This window comes from Salvelinus alpinus, chromosome 18, assembly GCF_045679555.1.
Source record: "Salvelinus alpinus chromosome 18, SLU_Salpinus.1, whole genome shotgun sequence".
NCBI classification, from domain to species: Eukaryota; Metazoa; Chordata; class Actinopteri; order Salmoniformes; family Salmonidae; genus Salvelinus; species Salvelinus alpinus.
The window spans coordinates 24,182,935-24,207,126 of NC_092103.1; the positions used below are offsets into that span (position 1 = coordinate 24,182,935).

At 43.7% G+C, this 24,192-nt stretch overlaps 1 protein-coding gene across 3 annotated transcripts in view; it reads left to right on the top strand.

Annotated features, from left to right (window-relative positions):
• Positions 1–24,192, top strand: part of LOC139544043 (cytospin-A-like) — a 43,824-nt gene that overhangs the window by 13,136 nt on the left and 6,496 nt on the right. For 2 of the 3 annotated variants that reach the window (XM_071350729.1, XM_071350731.1), the window contains exons 9-12: positions 10,130–10,208; positions 11,019–11,099; positions 11,298–11,454; positions 13,374–13,476. In XM_071350729.1, the coding sequence (XP_071206830.1) occupies positions 10,130–10,208; positions 11,019–11,099; positions 11,298–11,454; positions 13,374–13,476 (420 nt within the window). The remainder of the gene's footprint in view (positions 1–10,129; positions 10,209–11,018; positions 11,100–11,297; positions 11,455–13,373; positions 13,477–24,192) is intronic. The other variant, XM_071350730.1, reaches the window with a different exon arrangement.

The window sequence follows — 24,192 nt, forward strand, 5'->3', positions numbered from 1 at the left end:
CGGGACTTCCCACGGGTCTCTACCCAAACAGTCAGGATGTCTTCAAGTTAACTTGGAATTCATGCTCTGAATAGGTGACACGTGACCACCTCGATGTGACAAAATAAAACATTTGTGTCAAGTCGGGTTGGAAGGAGGGTGAGGAAGGGTAATTTTTGAACATTAAAATGTGAACTTATTATGGGTTAAGGTTTATGATTTGGCCACTCGTCTGGCCAGACTTGAGATGCGCTGTTCACAACCTTTGTTTAGAACAGGCCCAGAGACTTTCTAACCATCACAAGACCAGGGAATAAAGGCTTTCAGAGCTAGTACAACTGCTACATGTTTGAGTTAAGCTCATGTGTTGATTGCCAATACCATCTTTGTTTACCCTGCTCGTGGCCTAGCCAGATGTTTTCCCTAAGGCCCTGAGTGTCAAGTCCAGTCTAAGTCAGACCTTATGGAGGAGAGAGCATGGGAAAGCTCTGGATTTTGTTGGCATAGATATATCTGTCTCTACAGAAATAGAGCCATGTGTCTTCGTGTTGGGGTAAGTTTAATGCCACGTTCACGGGCTAGGAAATGTCTGAAATGTCCGACTTGCTGACTGGTTGAACGTGGCTCATGTATAACTACAACCAGTTAGCAAGACGAAAATGTCAGTTTCCTAGTTCTGACTAGCACGTAAACAGTGCATTAGTGTAAATCACCATACACAATTGGTTCACACAGGGAGCCTATTCACTTAATCACTTAGAGTCCAGTGAAATGTAAAACGGTCATTCATTTGGAGCACAGTGAGTTTTGTCTGTATGGCACACAGCCCGTCTCTTCAGTCAATTGGTTGATCGCTGCCTGTAGTGTTTTGGTTCAAGCTGTAGGAAGAAAATCACTTCTGTGAAACAAAGCTCTGGTTGGCAGACAATTGATGGTCATGAAACTTAAATGTATTCTGCAGTTTTATTTTTAGAGTGGTCGATATAGCAGGCGCTTTTGAGATGCCCGTCCTTCACTCACTGAGTAGCCTCACTCACGTTTTATTGAAGATCAAATATTAATCCTGCAGCTTATAGGGAGATGGCTTTATTTTACCCCCAGGCAGGCCCATGGCCTCTATCTGGTCTGCAGTGAAGGATAATAAATAAGCCCATTTTCCTCTGACACACTTTTGCATTTATTACCATTTTACACACTTCCCTGGAGTGCTTTACAACATGAGGATTTTTGGGATATTTCCATAATGTATAATCTAAAGCTACACTTTTGCGGAATTAGACTAATGTCCCTCAGAATAGTATTGAGATGTTAGAAGGGATGAATGTTGGCTGGATTGAAGATATAAAAAAAATTCAAGCAGAGGTCTGGCTTTGTATATTTTTGTCATATTTCCTCATTGGTTTGATTATCTGGGCAGTGAGTCGGAGAGGACAAAGCAGCACTGTGTTTCGTGTTTCTAGAGGAGTCAGGCTTAAGTCACCCTGGAACTATGTGACTCATAATAAGTCCTCCTCCACTATAACACAAGTCATCCTAGCTTGGACCCAAATCTGATTGTGAAGCCAACAGAGTTGAGCAGAGTTGCACATTTTGGGGAATATTCAGAGTTGGAAACTTTCTGTGGGAATTAACGGAAATATATATGCAAATTAATATTAAAACCATTTAAATGTAGATGTTTTTTGCATTGGTTATGTTTACCATATCATATGGAGACAAACATAAACCTTTAACCTTATCATAAGTAGACATATTTGCAAATGATTAAATCCTTCCAATAGAAATTTTAAAAAACAATTTAGTTACAAATTGTACTTTTAATTAAATGAGTTGACTCTTCACATGGGATGATTTCACTGAGCTACAAAAGAAAGGGAATATTGAATGATCCCCAATGATCCATCGCATCTCCCAAAAATGTTTTCAACATACATCTGTAAAATGATAATCTAGAAACTAAAGCTTTGGTTGTCTTCCTCTCAGGCTTCCATGTCTTCTCCCTGGACCTCCTCAATGTCCACCTCCTGAACATCAGAGTCTGAGGCCTTATCTTCACTGTCACTTTCCAACCTTGTTGAGGATGGCTCAAAAAGCCTCAAATTTGCCCAGATGGCCACCAATCTTGTATTAGTCAGTCTGTTGCGTGCTTTGGTGTGTGTGTTCCCTAACAAGGACCAGTTGCGCTCTGAGGCGGCTGATGTTGGGGGGATTTGGAGGATGTTGGAGGCAACAGGGGAAAGAGCCTCGTATCCACAAAGTCCCTTCCACCAGGTGGCTGATGAGATATTTTGGCACGACTGCCATTTTGCATCTCTATCCCAAAGCCCTTGCTTGGAAGTGTACTTCGCCAGGCTGCCAAGAACCTTGCCCTCATCCAGGCCAAGCTGGTGAGACACGTTAGTGATGACACCATAGGCCTTGTTGATCTCTGCACCAGACAGGATGCTCTGGCCAGCATACTTGGGGTCCAACATGTACGCTGCGGCGTGTATGGGCTTCAGGCAGAAGTCTTCACGCTTTTTGATGTATTTCAGATCTGCAGTTTCCTCTGCCCTGCCCAGTGAAGTGGGCAGGGCAGTACGGATATCTTTTACATCTGCAAGCAGAGTCTGAACAACAAACAGGATGGCATTGTCTCCCTCAATCCGTGCAATGGCTACTGCTATAGGTTTCAGGAGTTTCAGGCTGCTTACCACTCTCTCCCAAAATACATCATCCAGGAGGATCCTCTTGATGGGAGGATCCTCTTGATGGGGCTGTCCATATCGGCAGACTGTGATATGGCCTTTTCTTGGAGAGACTCTTTCCCCTCCAGGAGAGTGTCAAACATGATGACAACACCACCCCCAACGGGTGTTGCTGGGCAGCTTCAGTGTGGTGCTCTTATTCTTCTCACTTTTCTTGGTGAGGTAGATTGCTGCTATAACTTGATGACCCTTCACATGCCTAACCATTTCCTTGTCTCTCTTGTAGAGTGTATCCATTGTTTTCAGTGCCATGATGTCCTTGAGGAGCAGATTCAATGCATGAGCAGCACAGCCAATGGGTGTGATGTGAGGGTAGGACTCCTCCACTTTAGACCAAGCAGCCTTCAGGTTCGCAGCATTGTCTGTCACCAGTGAAAATACCTTCTGTGGTCCAAGGTCATTGATGACTGCCATCAGCTCATCTGCAATGTAGAGACCGGTGTGTCTGTTGTCCCTTTTGTCTGTGCTCTTGTATAATACTGGTTGAGGGGTGGAGAAGTAGTTAATTATTCCTTGCTCACGAACATTCAACCACCCATCAGAGATGATTGCAATAGTCTGCTTTTTCTATGATTTGCTTGACCTTCACTTGAACTCTGTTGAACTCTGCATCTAGCAAATTAGTAGATAAAGCATGTCTGGTTGGAGGGGTGTATGCTTGGCGAAGAACATTCAGAAATCTCTTCCAATACACATTGCCTGTGAGCATCAGAGGTGAACCAGTTGCATACACAGATCGAGCAAGACATTCATCAGCATTTCTCTGACTATGTTCCTCTATTGAGTCAAAAAAACTTCTGATTCCAGGAGGACCACGAGCTGTTGCTATCAATAAGGTGTCTGATTGATCATTTTCACCTCTGACAAAAGTCCCTCTACTTCTATTTGAGGTTGCTTGTTGTGAGCCCTGAGGGAACTTTATGCACTTGGCCAGATGATTCTGGATCTTTGTTGCATTCTTCACATGATTTGGCACATTATTTGCAAATGTACACAGCTTTTCCTTCTACATTAGCTGCAGTGAAATGTCTCCACACATCAGATAGTGCCCATGGCATTTTCCTGTAAAGATTTTTTTTTTAAATATATATTTAAAAAAAATACATCCATGTACAGATAAATAATTAAGCAGTTAGATTAAACAACTCCTTTTGTAAGATAAATGTTTTAAAATGAAACATGTATGGAAACAGGTGAATTAACACTCCTCAGTTAGCAGGCTGAAGTTAAAACTCACATGGTAGCAAAAACTAATTAGCAGAAATGGTTAACAAGTTAGAAATGATTTTAACACACTTTGCTGTAGGCTACTATTTACTAGTTAACAAAAAAAAAAATCTCGGAATATTTCCGACCCTTTGCAACCCTAACAGTGAGTGATAAGGAGTTCGCATGATAGCACAAACAGACTGGCTGGCACTCAGGCTAGAGTTATCCCTCAGTGGCTCAATCTCAGCATAATGATAGTACACTTCACCTTAATTAACACATCAAAGTTTATTAGTAAGTTCATTACTTTATGTAGGGTAAAGCCCTGCACAGGAATGCATTTTAAAACTGAACCCAACCTATGCCTTTGACGTTCAGGCCCTACCCTACCCAGACCCAATTTTCTTCTGGCAAATTTAATCCCGGCCCTGCCCGAATTGCAAAATAAGTTCCTCCGTTAGTATATCCATTAGCTGCTCCTCTTTCTGTCGCTCGCTCCCTGCACGCAGCTCGCTTTGCTCATGGAGACCTTCTCCATTTCCTCCTTCGGGTTCCTAAGAGAGTGATAGCAAAAGACTTGAAAATTATTCATAATATGTTAAGCTATACATAATTATATATGGCAATTTTTTTTTGAGAAGTTTGATAACATGACGATTCCCACTTCCTGACTCTAGACCTTTGGAATACTGTTCTGCTGGGGTCCACAACAATGAAGGCTCTCAACACCTCCTCATGCTTGTACCCAGTCCTCCCCATCAGGTTACAGGTTACAAAAGGTGTTCCCACGCCATATGTTCCTCACTTCGCCCTCCCGTCTCCTCCTCCTCCCTCCATGGCCACCCGATATACACGAGCGGTGGCCTTAATCAACTGTACCTCATCTTGAGGTAAATCTGCACTGTATACACATTTCAACATCAACACCTTCAGAAGGTGATATCCCAGCAATGCTTACAAGGTAACCCCTGCTACCTCTAACACTGCCCATGATGCATACTTCAAGATACCCCTCATTTGCTCCATAGTCCAGTTCCAGGCTGTTACTATAGCATCCCTCAGTTGCTAACCCTACAGCGACTGCCTTGAGAATAGCAATTGCATTGAATCTGTCTCCTGTTCCCGATCTCCTATTGCCCTTGTGGTTCACCGATAGATCTAGGACTGAATCTTTCAGATACTCCCTACCTGTCTCCCAACTCCTACCTGACTTTCTAGCCACTGACATCCTATGTTCTGCTACATTCGGTATCTGTGGAGAATACTTCCCTGTGCTCAGGTTAGATACACGTCTCTCATATTGAGGCCGATCTACACCCCACCCCTTTGTGAACACCCTCGTTACAGTGTAAACTTTGGGTCCCAACGGTTGGTAAGCAGCAACCTTCTGACACTTTCCTTTTACTGTCACTCGGTCCCAATCTTCTGGGAGATAAGTATTTGCTGGTGGTTAGGAATGGGGGAGAGTATCCAACCTTACAAAAGTCTGTCACATGTTTCTTAATCACAGGAGATGTGATGCTATTATTACAGCAAACTTCCCTTCTGGTGAGGTGGCTTCCTGTATACGGGGATCTGTAGATAGTCCTTCTGGTGAGGTGGCTTCCTGTATACGGGGATCTGTAGATAGTCCTTCTGGTGAGGTGGCTTCCTGTATACGGGGATCTGTAGATAGTCTTTCAAGAGCTGTACCTTCTTCGATGAACCACTCACTGAAAGTTGACAATAGTGTCTGAAATGATAACACCATCTCTGCTGCTTCCACCATGATCTGGGTATGCGTGACGTTCAACTTGTCTTCATAGTAGTATCTATATTGTGCACCAATAGCTGTCCTTCCTCTACTACGAGCTATCCCCTGTATTACTATACAGAGGTGTGGTATTGTTCCCCAGAGACTCGTATTACCCACTTCCTTAATCTATGAGCCACGCAAATCTCTGGCCCAGTCGTATTCAATTCCACTTTCCCAATTCCCTGTAACGTTAACGCCTTGGTTTTTGGGACTGCATAGAATGCACTGATATCGGTCCTGCCAGAATCTGCAACTAACACCCTTATGGGAACATTCTGTCTCAGACACAGGCCACCTATGTACTTTGCCTCCGGCCACAAATGCATTTGCACATAGATCATTCCATCTAACCCATAACATGTTAATCACTACTGCTTGTCCACTTATACAGTTATAAAAATATTAAAACGTGCTCAAGTCAATTAGTCAGTTTCCAACAATCCTCGTCTGGAACAATGATCACTCGCATGTTCCACACCACCTAGAAAACATATTGACTTGAACAGGGAAGAGAGAATACATGTTCAATAATTTCACACCACCCTTGATGAGAATGAGATTGGGGCAAGGACCGTCCTGTTCTGTGCCAATGGGATGCTAGATCTTCACTGGGCTCCAATGATAATTAGTTTCCTGTTGGTTATCCCACTCACTTTTACCCAGCCTCCTTCATCCTCGGGTGTCAAAGCAAGACTCAGACTACGAGTAATTAATTGGGCTGTATAATCCAGGAAGCCATATGTATTGATGCGCTTTAACATTAGGATTTTGATAGCAAGGTAAAACAAAGCCCCTACGATCTTTTTTATTTTCTGTTGTTGTAATTATAGTTTTTATTTCCTTTCACGATATAACAACAGTGCAGTTGAATTTCATTTGGCATTGAACAATAACTTGACAGACAGGAATTAACAGTGCATTCGGAATGCACCCAGACCCCCCGCCCCGCCAGCTCCCCAAACCTGGCCCCGCCCCGCTACAAGACAGCAACGGAATGTGTAAAAAGTCAAGGGGCATTAACACCCCCCGAACGCACCGCACACACAACAAAGATAGAAAAGGAAACAAACTTTTAATTTTTCACCCTCCCCATAACAGCTATTACAACAAAAGGACAAACTAAACTAAGAAAAAAGGCCGTACCCCTACCAGTTGTCTATGAATGTCTGTAGTCTATCAGGCCATTACAGATTGTTTTCTCTGTCTATCCTTGAGAGAATGTCCCCAGATGTCAGAAAAGTTATTGGGTTTTCCATCTATTTTATAAATCAATCTTTCATATGAAGCTGTTTCTATAGGCTATAGACCATTTCTTATGAGGGAAGGTCCTTCTCCCTCCAGTGTCTCAGTATGACTCTTTTGGATGTGGTTAGAGCAACTTTTAGCCAGTTTAAACATGAGCTTCTCAGTCATCAATATCCTTAGTGATATTCAGTAATAGCAAAGCAGGATTTGCAATTATTGTGGTACCCAGAATATCCCCAATCTTTTCCATTATTCTGCCGAAAGGTATGTACGCTTGGACAGTCACAGAACATACGGATCATGTCACCTGTACTTGACTGACATCTTCAGCATAGACTGGATTCTATCAAACCTATTCTGTTCAACCTCAGAGGAGTCCAATAAATCCTGTTGAACACTTTAAATGTAATCAGTTTGGACCGGACATCTCTCATAGGGAGGAGCATCTGTTGTAATATTATATTCCATTCCTCCTCGCCAAAAGTCTTTTTTCCCCATACGGCCTTTAGGCCCATACAAGTATCATTAAATCCACCTATAAGGTGGCAATATAAAAGCCCTGCTGTATGTGGTAATTTGCAAAGGATGTCTATCGTAACACTATCGGAATGTACTGGGAATGTGTTCTATCCTACCTTAAACATAGTCTCTAAGCTGGAGATATCTCAAAGTCTTGTTTCTGTAAATTATACTTGGACCTTAGTTCTTCAGAGGTAAGTGTTTCTTGATACAGACAACCAATGTTCTTTATCCCCTTTCTATACCAACCTTTCCAGAAAACTGTGTCCCCCTATTTTCAATTTAGGTTGGTTCCATAACGAAACAGAGCTTGTCAAGAAAGGCGACAATCTCTCTCTTATGAATCTGTCTTCATATATTTTTAGTATAGGACATTATTGGATTCTGCAGTCCCACCTTTTGTTGACTCAGATAATCTGATTATCCATATGGGGCATTAAGTTCCTCTTCCATGTCCACCCAAATTGGCCTGGTCGAGTTCTCAATAGAGCGAGAGAGCCTATTTGGGCAGAGACAAAGTCTTCTTGAAATAATTGCATGTTAGGTAGCTTTAATCTCCCTTAGTCTTTGCCTGTAATCTCGCTAGTTTCATCCTGGTGGCCGTCTTGCAAAGATGACTGCAATAGCACAGCGCAGAATGCTCAATGAGGTTAAGAAGAATCCTAGAGTGCCAGCTAAAGACTTACAGAAATCTCTGGAAGATGCTAACATCTCTGTTGACTAGTCTGCAATATTTACACTAAACAAGAATGGTGTTCATTGGAGGACACCATGGAAGAAGCCACTGCTGTCCAAAAAAACATTGCTGCACGTCTGAAGTTTGCAAAAGAGCACCTAGATGTTCCACAGCGCTACTGGCAAAATATTCTGTGGACGGATGAAACTACAGTTGTGGTGTTTGGAAGGAACACACAATACTAAGTGTGGAGAAAAAAAGGCACAACATCAAAACCTCATCCCAACTGTAAAATATGGTGGAGGGAGCATCATGGTTTGGGGCGGCTTGTTGCCTCAGGGCCTGGACAGCTTGCTGTCATCGACAGAAAAATGAATTCCCAAGTTTAGCCTTACATTCTCCTGCAAAATGTCTATCTGTCCGCCAATAGAAGTGCAACAGAAGTTAGGGGATGCAACAGGACAACAACCCAAAATACAGAAGTAAATCAACAACAGAATGGCTTGAACAGAAGAAAATACGCCTTCTGGAGTGGCCCAGTCAGACTCCTGACCTCATCCCGATTTGAGATGCTGTGGCATGACCTCGAGAGGTTCACACCAGACATCCCTAGAATATTGTGGAACTGAAACAGTTTTGTAAAGAGGAATGGTCCGAAATTCCTCCTGACCATTGTGCAGGTCTGATCCGCAACTACAGAAAACATTTGGTTGAGGTTATTGCTGCCAAAGGAGGGTCAACCAGTTATTAAATCCAAGGGTTCACATACTTTTCCCACCCTGCACTGTGAATGTTTACACTGTTTAATAATGACATGAAGCCTATCGACCAAACAATCGACCAGTCTACTAAATGGGGTCAGCCCTAATCCATAGCAACAGCTCCACTGGGGCTGCTCTGCTCAATGATGAGATATGTAATGAGCATGAGAAAATGGCTCCGATTCAAAATGTTAGTGATGCCTTGTACCCAACTACCTGTACCCAACTTCTTAATGAAAAAACAGGCTCTACCCAGTCCTAACCCGATGTATGTCGGGTAGCTCTAATATAGGGTGTCCACCCTCTCTGCCCAGAGTGGTTGAAATCGCGCCGTGGTGATGAAATTTCACTTGCTTATGTTATAAAATACATTTTACCAAGACATATCATTCTTCATGTTCTGAATCGTTCAGTGGGGTCTTTCTCTAACATGTCATTGACATATCCAAAAAGTCAGATTTCGTAACCTATTACATCCGATAATAAGTACTGAGATCTGACAGAGCAGTAGCGCTTTCTCACAGACTCTTTTGAGGATTTGACATGTTCTTGTGGTCGTCTGCAAAGTTGTTTCCTCGGGTCAAAAGGCTTTGAAAATAACACGCTTGCGGTACGCTCTTTGCTCCATTGACATTTCACAAAGATATGCTTGTTTTTTGTGAAATCTTCGAAAGAATAGGAATTTCACATTAATCTGAAGAGCGTATACTAAACTGAAAATACTATGTCATGTCTCAATCGATATCTATCTTACCTCTTTTTTTTTTTTTTTTTTGTCCTCCGAGTTTGAGAAGAAAGATGACAAGTTCAACTGTGAGCCTGTCAGTTAGCCTTAATTCTCCCACTGCATCCAGCCTAGTTGATGCAATGCTATTTTCCAGATATTTATGGGGGAAATTTGCCCCCTTTTTTTTATTTTTTTTTGGGCCTCCATTGATTTAGTCACCCAAATTCTGGCCATCCGATCCTACAATGGTAGAAACTCCAATAACTTTGGAACGGATTATGATGGATACATTGGTTTTCTTAGAGGAGTGTATACCCAATTAACATTATTTTACCCATTGGACAAAATATGCGTTTTTGATTGGATACCCTACTTCTTGAGTAGTTCTGTTATACTGTCCTCATTAATGAACAATGTTGCTGTATATGCTAGTGTGTATGTCTGATTCTCTTCAATTGTGCTATGTTTCAGAGGCACACTGCGTCGACCCCCAAACCCCCGTCCTCCATGGTGGACAAGAGGTCCAGTTACACAGACCTCACTATGCCAGGTGGGTACAACACTGTCTTCATTCATATCATGTAATGGTTGTCCAACAGAACAGACATTTACATTTGAGTTATTTAGGAGACACTTATCCAGGGAGTCAGTGCATTCAGCTAGTTTAGTAGGTTACCTCACTGCACCATGACCTCACAGATGAACACCACAAGACCGAAACAAGTCCGTCACTGCCGTCTGGATGTCCATGTATAGCTAGGAGGTTGGAATAGTAGAGCGGTGTGTAGCAGACGGGGGATGGGAGATTGACCTCCTATCTTGAGTGTCAGGTGTAATAATGGAAGAAGGGCCACAGGCACTGCAATCACATGAGGTTCATATAGCAGCCATCGGTGGGGAGGCCACAGGCACTGCAATCACATGAGGTTCATATAGCAGCCCAGCTCTATAGGCCTGGTCAAAAGTAGTGCATTTAATACGGAATAGGGTGTCATTTTGGATGCAGACAAGGAGTAAAAAGAGCATGCCACAGTGGATTTAGATGCCTGTTCACACACTTCTTAAGAGCCACCGTTGGTAACTCAGCTCACACTCAGTTTTTCCACTTAGCTTGGCACAAAAGCAGCCAACTGTGAGCCTCACAAAGCTCTACTTTTGTATTTAGGAAAAGTCTGTTTGCATTAACGGGTATTCATGTATTAATGTAATAACTTGGGCTCTGAAGTGTGCTTATTTACTGGCTGGATGATTTTATGGATCAGGGTTATGACTTGCCCCCTGCTTCAACCAACATACTTCCATATTTAGTTAATTTAAGGGTCCATTTAGAGTACTAGGGACTGTTCTCCATCCCCAACAGCAGATCACCTGCTCCGGGCCTCGCCTGGGACCCCCTCTGCCCTCCAGAGGGTCCCCAACATGGACTCCAAGTCCCTCTCAGGTGTGTGTTTACTATATGCACCTGTCTAATGCTGTATCATAAATTTGTGACTGTGTGCTGTGCTCCAAATTACTTTATTGTGGCTTGATAGTGAAAGTAATGTGATTGTGGTGCAGATAACACTGTGGTTAACTACTTCTTCAGTCATCATAGTGACCTATGTTCCAGTAAGTGACCTTTCTCCTGTCTTGTCCCCAGTGTCCCGAAGGTGCAGTGATGAGCTGAAGAGGGACATGTCTGCCTCAGAGAACACTGCCTCGGCCTCCCTCATCACCTCCTCCCCCCAGCTCTCCTCCCTTTCCCCTGCCTCCTCCCCCACCGCCTCAGTCACCCCCTCCGCAAGGGGACGCTTACGGTATGGACTCTCTTTGTGTGTTTGTCAGTATCTGTGTGTCTGTGTTAGGGCTGGCCCTGACCCCAAAAAAATCTTGGTCGACTGAAAAGTCGTCTGTTCTTCGACCAATTGATTGGTCGAAATGTTTAAAAGTTTTAAAAGTAATTTTCCGTATGTGTTTCAATAAAATCAACTATATATGCATACAGCTTGTCTTATTCTTTAAGCTCACTGTTTGAATAAATAAGATACAAATTAGTCAAGAGGGAGCCAGAGATCAAGATAACCTTGTCCTGACCATTCTCCTCCCGCTCCTGCTGGCGTTAGCAGATTCTGCCCTTATTCCCCTGAAGTTCCTGGTAATGGGCTACACGGGGAGTTGGCAGCCTTTCTCATGTGAAATGACAATTTATCTTGCAACTTCTACTGATCTGTGTGCCAATTATGGTTTTCATATGCACATTTTGGTGGAACAGTTTCTTTTAATTTAGAATGTCTCCATATCTCTAAATCATTGTCAAAATTCTATCCAAATCTAAATGATACAAACCTTTTGCCATTGCCAAGTATGTAAAAATAGCCTACATAAAGCCAACAAATAAAAACATTGCAGCTTGCAGGTAAAAAATATCCTGATTTAAAAATAAATATCCTATAAATCACATTGGATACACATGGTCTGTCTGCAACGAACTTGTAACATTGTATCAACTATTAACTTGGGTCCACCTGAAGCTCACTCTACCAAACTTGCAACAGCCCTAGTCTGTGTCTCTATCTGTCTGTATCTCTGTCTGTGTCGCTATCAGTATCTGTGGATGTCTGTGTCCCATCTCCCTATGGCTCCTCTGCCCTACAGATAGGTACAGTGGGGAGAACAAGTATTTTAGACACTGCCGATTTTGCAGGTTTTCCTACTTACAAAGCATGTAGAGGTCTGTAATTTTTATCATAGGTACACTTCAACTGTGAGAGACGGAAACTAAAATGAAAATCACATTGTATGATTTTTAAGTAATTAATTTGCATTTTATTGCATGACATAAGTATTTGATCACCTACCAACCAGTAAGAATTCCGGCTCTCACAGACCTGTTACTTTTTCTTTAAGAAGCCCTCCTGTTCTCCACTCATTACCTGTATTAACTGCACCTGTTTGAACTCGTTACCTGTATAAAAGACACCTATCCACACACTCAATCAAACAGACTCCAACCTCTCCACAATGGCCAAGACCAGAGAGCTGTGTAAGGACATCAGGGATAAAATTGTAGACCTGCACAAGGCTGGGATGGGCTACAGGACAATAGGCAAGCAGCTTGGTGAGAAGGCAACAACTGTTGGCGCAATTATTAGAAAATGGAAGAAGTTCAAGATGACGATCAATCACCCTCGGTCTGGGGCTCCATGCAAGATCCATGCAAGATCTCACCTCGTTGCATGTTCTGGGCTGACTAGTGTTTTGCGGGTACTATTTAATGAAGCTGCCAGATGAGGACAAATGAGGCATCTGTTTCTCAAACAAGACACTAATGAACTTGTCCTCTTGCTCAGTTGTACACTGGAGCCTCCCACTCCCTTTTTATATTCTGGTTAGAGCCAGTTTGCGCTGTATGGAAGGATTATTCTGTCCACAGCTTGACTTGCTAGTCGGTGAATGCAGGGGATGAACAAAAAAAATTATAACGCATTGTATTTTTGAGGTTTTCAATGTCACTCTGTGTTGTAGATTTTCCTCTTCTGAAAGGTGCACTGAGGCAGTTTGTCAGATACAGATATAGCCTAGTGCTGGACTGAAAAGCAAGCTTAATGGAGAATCTCCTTTGACAATCCTTTTTAGTCCAAGATCAGGCTAAATATGTGTCTGTAAAACTGCCCCTATGTGTCTGCTTTATTCTTTCTGTTCCTGTGTTCTTTCATGTCCTTCTGTGTGTCCATAGGGAGGAGAGAAAAGACGCCCTGTCTGCACTGGCCAGGGAGTACGGGGGATCCAAGAGGAACGCCCTGCTTAAGTGGTGCCAGAAGAAGACTGAAGGATACCTGGTAATAACCAACAGGGTGGGAAAAGGGTGGAGGGTACAGGCTGGCATAAGGCACACACCAACTTAGGCGACTTACTTACTCCATCCCATTGGACAATGTTTGGTTTCTCTCAACAGGTTTAGATGCAGGAAAGAATATCAGATCGTTACTGTTTTGATCAGTAACGCCTTGTGCTCTCTATGGAATAGCTGCAAACACAGATGGTGAACTCTGTTTCCTTCCTGTTCGTTTCCAATCAGATCCCCTTCCTTCTCCTTCCAGGCTTTTAAGATGTTTACCCACCAGGCAGCATTAAGGATGCCCTGTGTAGTTACCATGGTAGCAGTTAGGCTTTGCCCTCTCCAGGAAGTGTGCCAGACTTCGCCCTAGTCCCGGCCTCTCCTCTGCCAACTTGACCTCTCCTCTCGCTGAAACTCTGACGGCAAGGGCACGTTGGCACAGATGGGCATTGTGGGAAACTGTGTAGGGTAAAAAAAATAAATAGAGAATTCTAGTCTCTGTTGTAGCACAAGCGTTCTTAGCCGTTCAGTTTGGGAAATAGAAAGACAAGGGCTTTAATACTATGTTAAATAGCCTCTCTACTTTGTTGTCTTTTCTTTTGGTTTCTGATGTTAGGGTTCGTTCCTTACGTCCTTCTTTGTCAATTATTGGTTCATTGGTGAAATTAGCATTATGACAATATCTTTCATTAAATCATTCAAAAACCTTTATTAATGCAATTGTAGACATAAGTTGACAAACAGGAACATAGCACACATGTTTCTGAGTAAGTTCTGCATCAAACAAAAGGTCTCCAGTGGTTTTATTAAACCCGAAGTCGCGCCCTGGTGATGTCACTGCCCTAAGTCGCGCCCTGGTGATGTCACTGCCTAAATCATCATCCTCTACTCCTGGGACCAAAACCATGCCTACAAAGCTGTATAAACAGGGCCTTTATTGTTAGCTAAACACTTAGCAGTAAATGTCCCCTTCCCCCAAAGTTGACCTATTGTGGAATGTTTACCTAGTCTTATCTCATTCACTCCCCTGCAGAGTTCTGTCTAAGGGCCTCTTTATAATGAGGCAGAGAGAGAGAGAACTAAAATACAAATGTAGAACAATACTAAACTTCTACAATGAATATATCTATTGTTAATCAGTAGTCTAAAACCCTGTAACTGTAAGGAGGGAGGGGTATTTTAACCCCTCCCCTTCTATTAATAAAACATAAGCATAATACATTATTCTAATACACCAAACATTTGGGTACAACCCTTTTTATGACCCCTAGGTGAACCCGACACTGGCAAGGGCAGTCCCCTGTCTCCTCTCCAAATCGTAAATGTTCTCTGTCTCTCTCTCTGTCTCTACCCCTTTTTGTCATTGTTTTCAGGAGTACTGTAGTTAATGTGTTCATTACCTCTGCTCTGGTGCTGCCATGCTCACTGTAAACACACTGCTACCAGCCAAGCCTCTTCTACCTAATCCAAGATGGTGTAGCAGTCAGACGTCTTTGTCTTTGTCCTGTCGTGTCCCTTGTATATATCTTTTTACATATTTTTCTTCGCATATCTTTTAAAAATATTTTCCTAAACCTCAACTTCTAAATACTCTCCTGCAACCCGCCTCACCCAATGTGGCGTGGATCTGCTTTTTTCTAAAGTATTTCTATTTACTTCGGATCTGGAATTCCTCAACTGAAAATAGCCAGCTAACTACCTACCTAACTGCTATCAGTTGCTAGCGGTCACTGCTAGCGGTCATCAGCTAACCTTTAGCTCGGAAAGCTCTCGCCAGTTCGAACAACGTGACTCAAACCAGATCATAACGGACCTATTTCTCTCCATATCCCCGGATTCCTACCGCAAACTCTGAACATTTTCATCTGGATCTTCGCAACTAGCTAACCGCAATCCCAGGTGACCACTCCTGGCTAGCGTTTCCACCCCGGAGCAAGCACCAATTAGCCTGAAGCTAGCCCGGCCAGGGCTCTTGTGCTACCACCGAAGCCCACTCCTGGGCTACAATATCCGGACCCCTTCTACTGCCGGTACGGGGCATGGAACCCCGCCGATCCTTTACGACTGGAATACCGACATAATCTGCCTGAGGATTCCAACAGGCCCCTCAGGTGCGACGCCCGCTGAAGGCCCATTCTGCTAACCTGCTAGCTACCGAGAGCTACCTGGAACCCTACTAATTCCACGACTGGTCTATCGGCGTCACCGCACGAAGAGGCAAAAACAGACTTACCCCCATCGCGACGTCCCCCAAAGGCTAACTTGCTAGCCCCGGGCTGCTAACTGCTAACTTGCTAGCCCCGGGCTGCTAACTGCTAGCTTGCCTGCCCCGGTCTGCTAACTGCTAGCTTGCCTGCCCCGGTCTGCTAACTGCTAGCTTACCTGCCCCGGTCTGCTAACTGCTAGCCCCTGCTATCTGCTTGCTTGCTAACCCGGTCTGCTAACTGCTAGCTTGTTTAGCCCCGGCCTAATAACTGTTAACTTGTTAGCATCGGCCTGCTAACTGTCTGAATCGCCGTGTCCCCAGTCAGCCCAACCACTCACTGGACCCGTATGTTCACTTGGCTACGCATGCCCCTCTCTAATATCAATATGCCTCGTCCATTACTGTCTTGGTTAGTGATTACTGTCTTATTTCACTGTAGAGCCTCTAGCCCTGCTCAATATGCCTTAACCAACCATGTTGTTCCACCTCCTACATATGCGATGACATCACCTGGTTTAAACGTCTCTAGAGACTATATCTCTCTCATCATTACTCAATGCCTAGGTTTACCTCCAATGTACTCACATCCTACCTTACCTTTGTCTGTACACTATGCCTTGAATCTATGCTATCGTGCCCAGAAACCTGCTCCTTATACTCTCTGTTCCGAATGTGCTAGACGGACAGTTTGTATAGCATTTAGCCGTACCCTTATCCTACTTTTCCTCTGGTGATGTAGAGGTTAATCCAGGTCCTGCAGTGCCTAGCTCCACTCCCACTCCCCAGGTGCTCTCATTTGTTGACTTCTGTAACCGTAAAAGCCTTGGTTTCATGCATGTTAACATTAGAAGCCTACTCCGTAAGTTTGATTTATGCACTGCTTTAGCACACACTGCCAACCCGGATGTCTTAGCCGTGTCTGAATCCTGGCTTAGGAAAACCACCAAAAACCCTGAAATCTCCATCGCTAACTATAACATTTTCCGCCAAGATAAAACTGCCAAAGGGGGCGGTGTTGCAATCTACTGCAAAGATAGCCTGCAGAGTTCTGTATTACTATCCAAGTCTGTACCCAAACAATTCGAGCTTCTACTTCTAAAAATTCACCTTTCCAGAAACAAGTTTCTCACTGTTGCCGCTTGCAATAGACCTCCCTCTGCCCCCAGCTGTGCCCTCAATATCATATGTGAATTGATTGCCCCCCATCTATCTTCTGAGATCGTGCTACTAGGTGACCTAAACTGGGACATGCTTAACACCCCGGCCATTTTACAATCTAAGCTTGATGCCCTCAATCTCACTCAAATTATCAATGTACCCACCAGGTACAACTCCAAATCTGTAAACACGGGCACCTTCATAGATGTCATCCTAACTAACTCGCCCTCCAAATACACCTCTGCTGTTTTCAATCAAGATCTCAGCGATCACTGCCTCATTGCCTGCATCCGTAATGGGTCTGCGACCAAACGACCACCCCTCATCACTGTCAAACGCTCCCTAAAACACTTCTGCGAGCAGGACTTTCTAATCGACCTGGCCGGGGTATCCTGGAATGACATTGACTTCATCCCGTCAGTAGATGATGCCTGGCTATTCTTTAAAAGTGCCTTCATCTTAAATAAGCATGCCCCATTCAAAAAAAATTGAACTAGGAATAGATATAGTCCTTGGTTCACTCCAGACCTGTCTGCACTTGACCAGCACAAAAACATCCTGTGGCGTTCTGCATTAGCATCGAATAGCCCCCGTGATATGCAACTTTTCAGGGAAGTTAGGAACAAATATACACAGGCCGTTAGGAAAGCTAAGGCTAGCTTTTTCAAACAGAAATTTGCATCCTGTAGTACTAACTCAAAAAAGTTCTGGGACACTAATGTCCATGGAGAATAAGAGCACCTCCTCCCAGCTGCCCACTGCTCTGAGGCTAGGAAACACTGTCACCACCGATAAATCGATGACCACCGATGAGAATTTCAATAAGCATTTCTCTACGGCTGGCCATACTTTCCACCTGGCTACCCCTACCCCGGTCAACTGCCCGGCACACTCCACAGCAACCCGCCAAAGCCCCCACCATTTCTCCTTCACCCAAATCCAGATAGCTGATGTTCTGAAAGAACTGCAAAATCTGGACCCACTACAAATCAGCCGGGCTAGACAATCTGGACCCTCTCTTTCTAAAATTATCTGCCGAAATTGTTGCTTGTTCAACCTCTCTTTCGTATCGTCTGAGCTTCCCAAAGATTGGAAAGCTGCTGCGGTCATCACCCTCTTCAAAGGGGGTGACACTCTAGACCTAAACTGCTACAGACCTATATCTATCCTACCCTGTCTTTCTAAGGTCTTCGAAAGCCAAGTTAACAAACAGAATACCAACCATTTCGAATCCCACCTTACCTTCTCCGCTATGCAATCTGGTTTCAGAGCTGGTCATGGGTGCACCTCAGCTACGCTCAAGGTCCTAAACGACATCATAACCGCCATCGATAAGAGACATTACTGTGCAGCCGTATTCATCGACCTGGCCAAGGCTTTTTTCTCTGTCAATCACCACATTCTTATTGGCAGACTCGACAGCCTTGGTTTCTCAAATGATTGCCTCGCCTGGTTTACCAACCACTTCTCAGACAGAGTTCAGTGTGTCAAATCGGAGGGCCTGGTGTCCGGACCTCTGGCAGTCTCTATGGGGGTGCCACAGGGTTCAATCCTCGGGCCGACTCTCTTCTCTGTATACATCAATGATGTTGCTCTTGCTGCTGGTGATTCTCTGATACACCTCTACGCAGACGACAACATTCTGTATACTTCTGGCCCCTCTTTGGACACTGTGTTAACTAACCTCCAGAAGAGCTTCAATGCCATACAACTCTCCTTCCATGGCCTCCAACTGCTCTTAAACGCAAGTAAAACTAAATGCATACTATTCAACCGATCATTGCCCGCACCTGCTCGCCCGTCCAGCATCACTACTCTGGACGGCTCTGACTTAGAATACGTGGACAACTACAAATACCTAGGTGTCTGGTTAGACTGTAAACTCTCCTTCCAGACTCACATTAAGCATCTCCAATCCAAAATTAAATCTAGAATCAGCTTCCTATATCACAACAAAGCATCCTTCACTCATGCTGCCAAACATACCCTCGTAAAACTGACCATCCTTCCGATCCTTGACTTCGGTGATGTGATCTATAAAATAGCCTCCAACACTCTACTCAACAAACTGGATGCAGTCTATCACGGTGCCATCCGTTTTGTCACCAAAGCCCCATACACTACCCACCATTGCGACCTGTACGCTCTCGTTGGTTGGCCCTCGCTTCATACTCGTCGCCAAACCCACTGGCTACAGGTTATCTACAAGTCTCTGCTAGGTAAAGCCCCGCCTTATCTCAGCTCACTGGTCACCATAGCAGCACCCGCTCTTAGCACGCGCTCCAGCAGGTATATCTCACTGGTCACCCCCAAAGCCAATTCCTCCTTTGGTCGTCTTTCCTTCCAGTTCTCTGCTGCCAATGACTGGAACGAACTGCAAAAATCTCTGAAGCTGGAGACTCATATCTCCCTCACTAGCTTTAAGCACCAGCTGTCAGCAGCTCACAGATCACTGCACCTGTACATAGCCCATCTATCTACCTACCTCATCCCCATACTGTATTTATTTATTTATCTTGCTCCTTTGCACCCCAGTATCTCTACTTGCACATTCATCTTCTGCACATCTACTATTCCAGTGTTTAATTGCTATATTGTAATTACTTCGCCACCATGGCCTATTTTATTGCCTTAACTTCTTGACGCACGGATCCCTTTAGCGGGATCATTTTCACCAACAACCGCAAGTGCAATATAGCAAAACACAGCTTAGCTTGTTGTTAATCCACCTTTCGTGTCAGATTTTGAAAATATGCTTTACAACGAAAGTAATTTATCGATTTATCGAGTTTATCGATCACTAGACAAAACATTAAGAACACTTAGCAGCCATGTAGATTGGTTACGAAAGCCAGAAAAGCAATAAAATGAATCGCTTACCTTCGATGATCTTCGGAAGTTTGCACTCACGAGACTCCCAGTTACACAATAAATGTTCCTTTTGTTCGATAAAGATTTTTTTAATCAAAAAACCTCCATTTGTTTGGCGCGTTATGTTCAGTATTCCACAGCCGTAGGCAGGTCATCAAGGCTTGACAAATAGTATCCGTAAAGTTCGTAGAAACATGTCAAACGTTTTTAATAATCAATCCTCAGGTTGTTTTTAACATCAATAATCGATAATATTTCAACCGGACTGTAAACTATTCAATACTGGAGAGAATGAAAATGTCGAGCAACGAGTGTCGTGCGCATCAACTAATGGAGGGACATCCGTGTATCCACTGACGCGTTTTGATAAATCTCGCTCATTTTTCAAAATAAAAGCTTGAAACTATGTCTAAAGACTGTTCACACCCTGGGGAAGCCACAGGAAAAGGGATCTGGTTGATATCCCTTTAAATGGCAATGCAATGGAACAGTAATTTTTCAAACTAAGAGTCACTTCCTGGTTGGATTTCCTCAGGTTTTTGCCTGCAAAATCAGTTCTGTTATACTCAGACAATATTTTGACAGTTTTGGAAACTTTAGAGTGTTTTCTATCCTACTCTGTCAATTATATGCATATTCTAGCATCTGGACCTGAGAAATAGGCAGCTTACAATGGGAATGTTATTTTTCCAAACATAAAAATTCTGCCCCCTAGCTTCTAGAGGTTTTAACTCCCTTATCTTACCTCATTTGCACTCACTGTATATAGACTTTTTTGTTTTCTTTTGTTCTACTGTAGTATTGACTGTTTTGTTTATGCCATGTGTAACTCTGTTGTATGTGTCGAATTGCTATGCTTTATCTTGGCCAGGTCGCAGTTGCAAATGAGAACTTGTTCTCAACTAGCCTACCTGGTTAAATAAAGGTGAAATAAAAAATGTATACAAATATAGTAGCTCAGCCCTGTTTTCCCACAGATTGTACCTTAATGTTCTCTGCTGGGCTCGTCCTGTTGCTTTTACTCTCCAGCTCTATCCATCGTTGGTTCATATATTTTTCTGCCAACAATGGTAAAGCAAGGGGATGCAGAGAGAATACCTACCTTCAACCTAGCACATATGTATATGTTCCTTGTTGCTAAGTTTGTTTGCATTTTAACAGTCCTTTCTCAAAAGTTTCTGTGTGGAAAAAGGTTCTGAGGAAAAGATGCGCTTTAATAACCAGTGTAGTCACTAACTATGGTGAGCCAGAGTTTCTTTGCCCGCAGCATGTTGGTTAACACCAATGAGACAGGTGCTGTGATCCTTCAGAGACAGTGAATTGGGGTACCACAGAGAGCACTGACACCTCTTGGAGGATCCCCCAGGCACTCTCCACTCTTCCCTGCTCCACACTGCAGTGTTCCTTGTGTAATGGCACCCTGGTGTCTGGACCATTTCCTTCTGCCCGTGTCCCCTGACTCTCGGCTTCTCTGATAATTGACACAGGTCCGTCCCCTGTGACCCTTACTAGAGGGTTGAGGACTGCCTCGCTGTTGTTTGAGGACTGTCTCACTGTATATGGGGATTGCGTCCCAAATGGCCCCTATATAGTGCACTAGGGAGTGAGAAGGTTGGGATGGGGTTACTGAGTTTCCATCGTCTCTGGTAGAGGAAGCTGTCATCTAACATACCTACAGTGCATTCAGAAAGTATTCAGAGTCTTATAGGCTGACCACATGCGAGCGTTGCAAAATAAATGTAGAAATCTGTTATTCAATTATTGCACCCACACTGCTCGCGCGTGTCAACGAGCGCCTGCGTTGCCAAGATCGCGCTGCAAGTCCTGCCTCTCCCATCTCATTTGGTTTATAGAAGCAGGTACCCACGTGCCATCTCCTCATTGGTTATACCCACGTGGGTGATTGAAAGACGAACTGTGTTGCCGGTCGGTGTAGTAATACTATGAAAGTTTAGATGCCAATCACCATATAAGTTCAAAGATGAAAAAGCCTGGAAGGAGGAGAGATGACTAGAAACGATTCGGTTGACCGTTTTATGTGTGGATTAATTGTCGGAGTAGAGGACCTTGTGCATTTCAGGTAAAATAACAACTCAATGTTTATATCTCAGGAAAGATTAGCTAGCAACAGCAAGCTAGCTAAATAGGACAAATTAGCTAGCAAGTGCAAGCTAACTAGCTAAATTGCCATAAATGTTTAATGCTTTTCGACCTGTTCCCCAATGAATGTAATCGGTTCAGAGTTTGTTTTGATATTTTAACCTGCGTGTCATGATCGCGTTTGGTGTAGGGGGACAAAATAAATTAATGCACGATGGCGCACGCGCGCAGCCTTATTCTAAAAATAAATTACATTCGTTTTTTCCCCTCGTATATCTACACACAATACCCCATAATGACAAAGCAAAAACCGGTTTTTAGAATTTTTCACATTTATAACAAATTTAAACTGAAATATCACATTTACATAAGTATTCAGACCCTTTACTTTGTTGAATCACCTTTGGCAGCGATTACAGCCTCGAGTCTTCTTGGGTAAGACGCTACAAGCTTGGCACACCTGTATTTGGGGGGTTTCTCCCATTCTTCTCTGCAGATCCTCTGTCAGGTTGGATGGAGAGCGTTGCAGCACAGCTATTTTCAGGTCTCTCCAGAGATGTTTGATCAGGTTCAAGTCCGGGCTCTAGCTGGGCCACTCAAGGAATATTCAGAGACTTGTTCCCGAAGCCACTCCTGCATTATCTTGGCTGTGATTAGGGTTGTTGTCCTGTTGGAAGGTGAATCTTCGCCTCAGTCTGAGGTCCTGAGCGCTCTGGAGCAGGTTTTCATCAAGGATCTCTCTCTACTTTGCTCCATTCATCTTTCCCTCGTTCCTGACTAGTCTCCAAGTCGTTGCCGATGGAAAAACATCCCCACAGCATGATGCTGCCACCACCATGCTTCACCGTAGGTACGGTGCCAGGTTTCCTCCAGACGTGATGCTTGGCATTCAGGCTAAAGAGTTTAATCTTGGTTTCATCAGACCAGAGAATCTTGTTTCTTATGGTCTGAGAGTCCTTTAGGTGACTTTTGGCAAACTCCAAGTGGGCAAGCATGTGCCTTTTACTGAAAAGTGGCTTCCGTCTGGCCACTCTACCATAAAGGCCTGATTGGTGGATTGCTGCAGAGATAGTTGTCTTCTGGAAGGTTCTCCCATCTCCACAGAGGAACTCTGGAGCTCTGTCAGAGTGACCATCAGGTTCTTGGTCACCTCCCTGACCAAGGCCTTTCTCCCCTGATTGCTCAGTTTGGCTGGGCGGCCAGCTCTAGGAAGAGTCTTGGTGGTTCCAAACTTCCACTTAAGAATGATGGAGGCCATTGTGATCTTGGGGACCTTCAATGTTGCAGAAATGTTTTGGTACGCTTCCCCAGATCTGTGCCTCAACACAATCCTTTCTCTGAGGTCTACGGACAATTCCTTCGACCTCATGGCTTGGTTTTTGCTCTGACATGCACTGTCAACCTTGGACCTTATAAAGACAGGCGTGTGCCTTTCCAAATCATGTCCAATCAATTGAATTTACCACAGGTGGCCTCCAATCAAATTGTAGAAACATCTCAAGGATGGTCAATGGAAACAGGATACACCTGAGCTCAATTTCGAGTATCATAGTAAAGGGTCTGAATACTTATGTATTTCTGATTTTTATTTGTAATAAATTTGCAAATAATTTCTAAACCTGTGTTTGCATTGTCATTATGGGGTTTTGTGTGAAGATCGATGAGGATTTGTTTTATTTAATACATTTTAGAATAAGGCTTTAACGTAACACAATGTAGAAAAAGTCAAGGGGTCTGAATACTTTGCAAATACACTGTAGTGGGCTGACTACAAAGTCATTTATAGTCATGGGACAAGAATAAGAGTCTCTTTCCACAGAACTTTCTAGAGAGACACACACACATAGTGTTTGGACGCACGTGAGGTGTGTGCATCCCAATTGAAGGGCATCCATCCGTGTGGCGCATTAAAAAGGTTAAGCCAACCGAACATGAATCCCCCCCCTACCTACCGTACCTGGTCATAACAACAGGGCTATAAAGGCCCAGACACACACACACACAGTCGGCCCTAAATGGCTTCCCGTTGTATATTATGTGGGTTAGAGAGGGAAGCCGTGGGATGCAAGTCGATGGAGATAAACTTGTCCACTAAGCAAACACATAGTGATAAAGTAGTGAAGCTAATACAATGGACTCTTTGATCATCTCTCACTTGAGTGCAAGTCAGTGTGAAGAAACACGAGTGTGCTAAGACAAGTACGTTCTTACACTTGCTTTGAAAGACCACAGTTTGCATCATCTACTGTTGTTGACAGCTGTTTGGGATGACATGGTGAAACATAAGAATAGCCTCGGGCTCAGTGTTTCCTCTGCAGTCTTTTGTAGCGCTGCGCCATGGCTAAATCCTATAATATAGTTGAGCTGACAGCCGCACTGTTT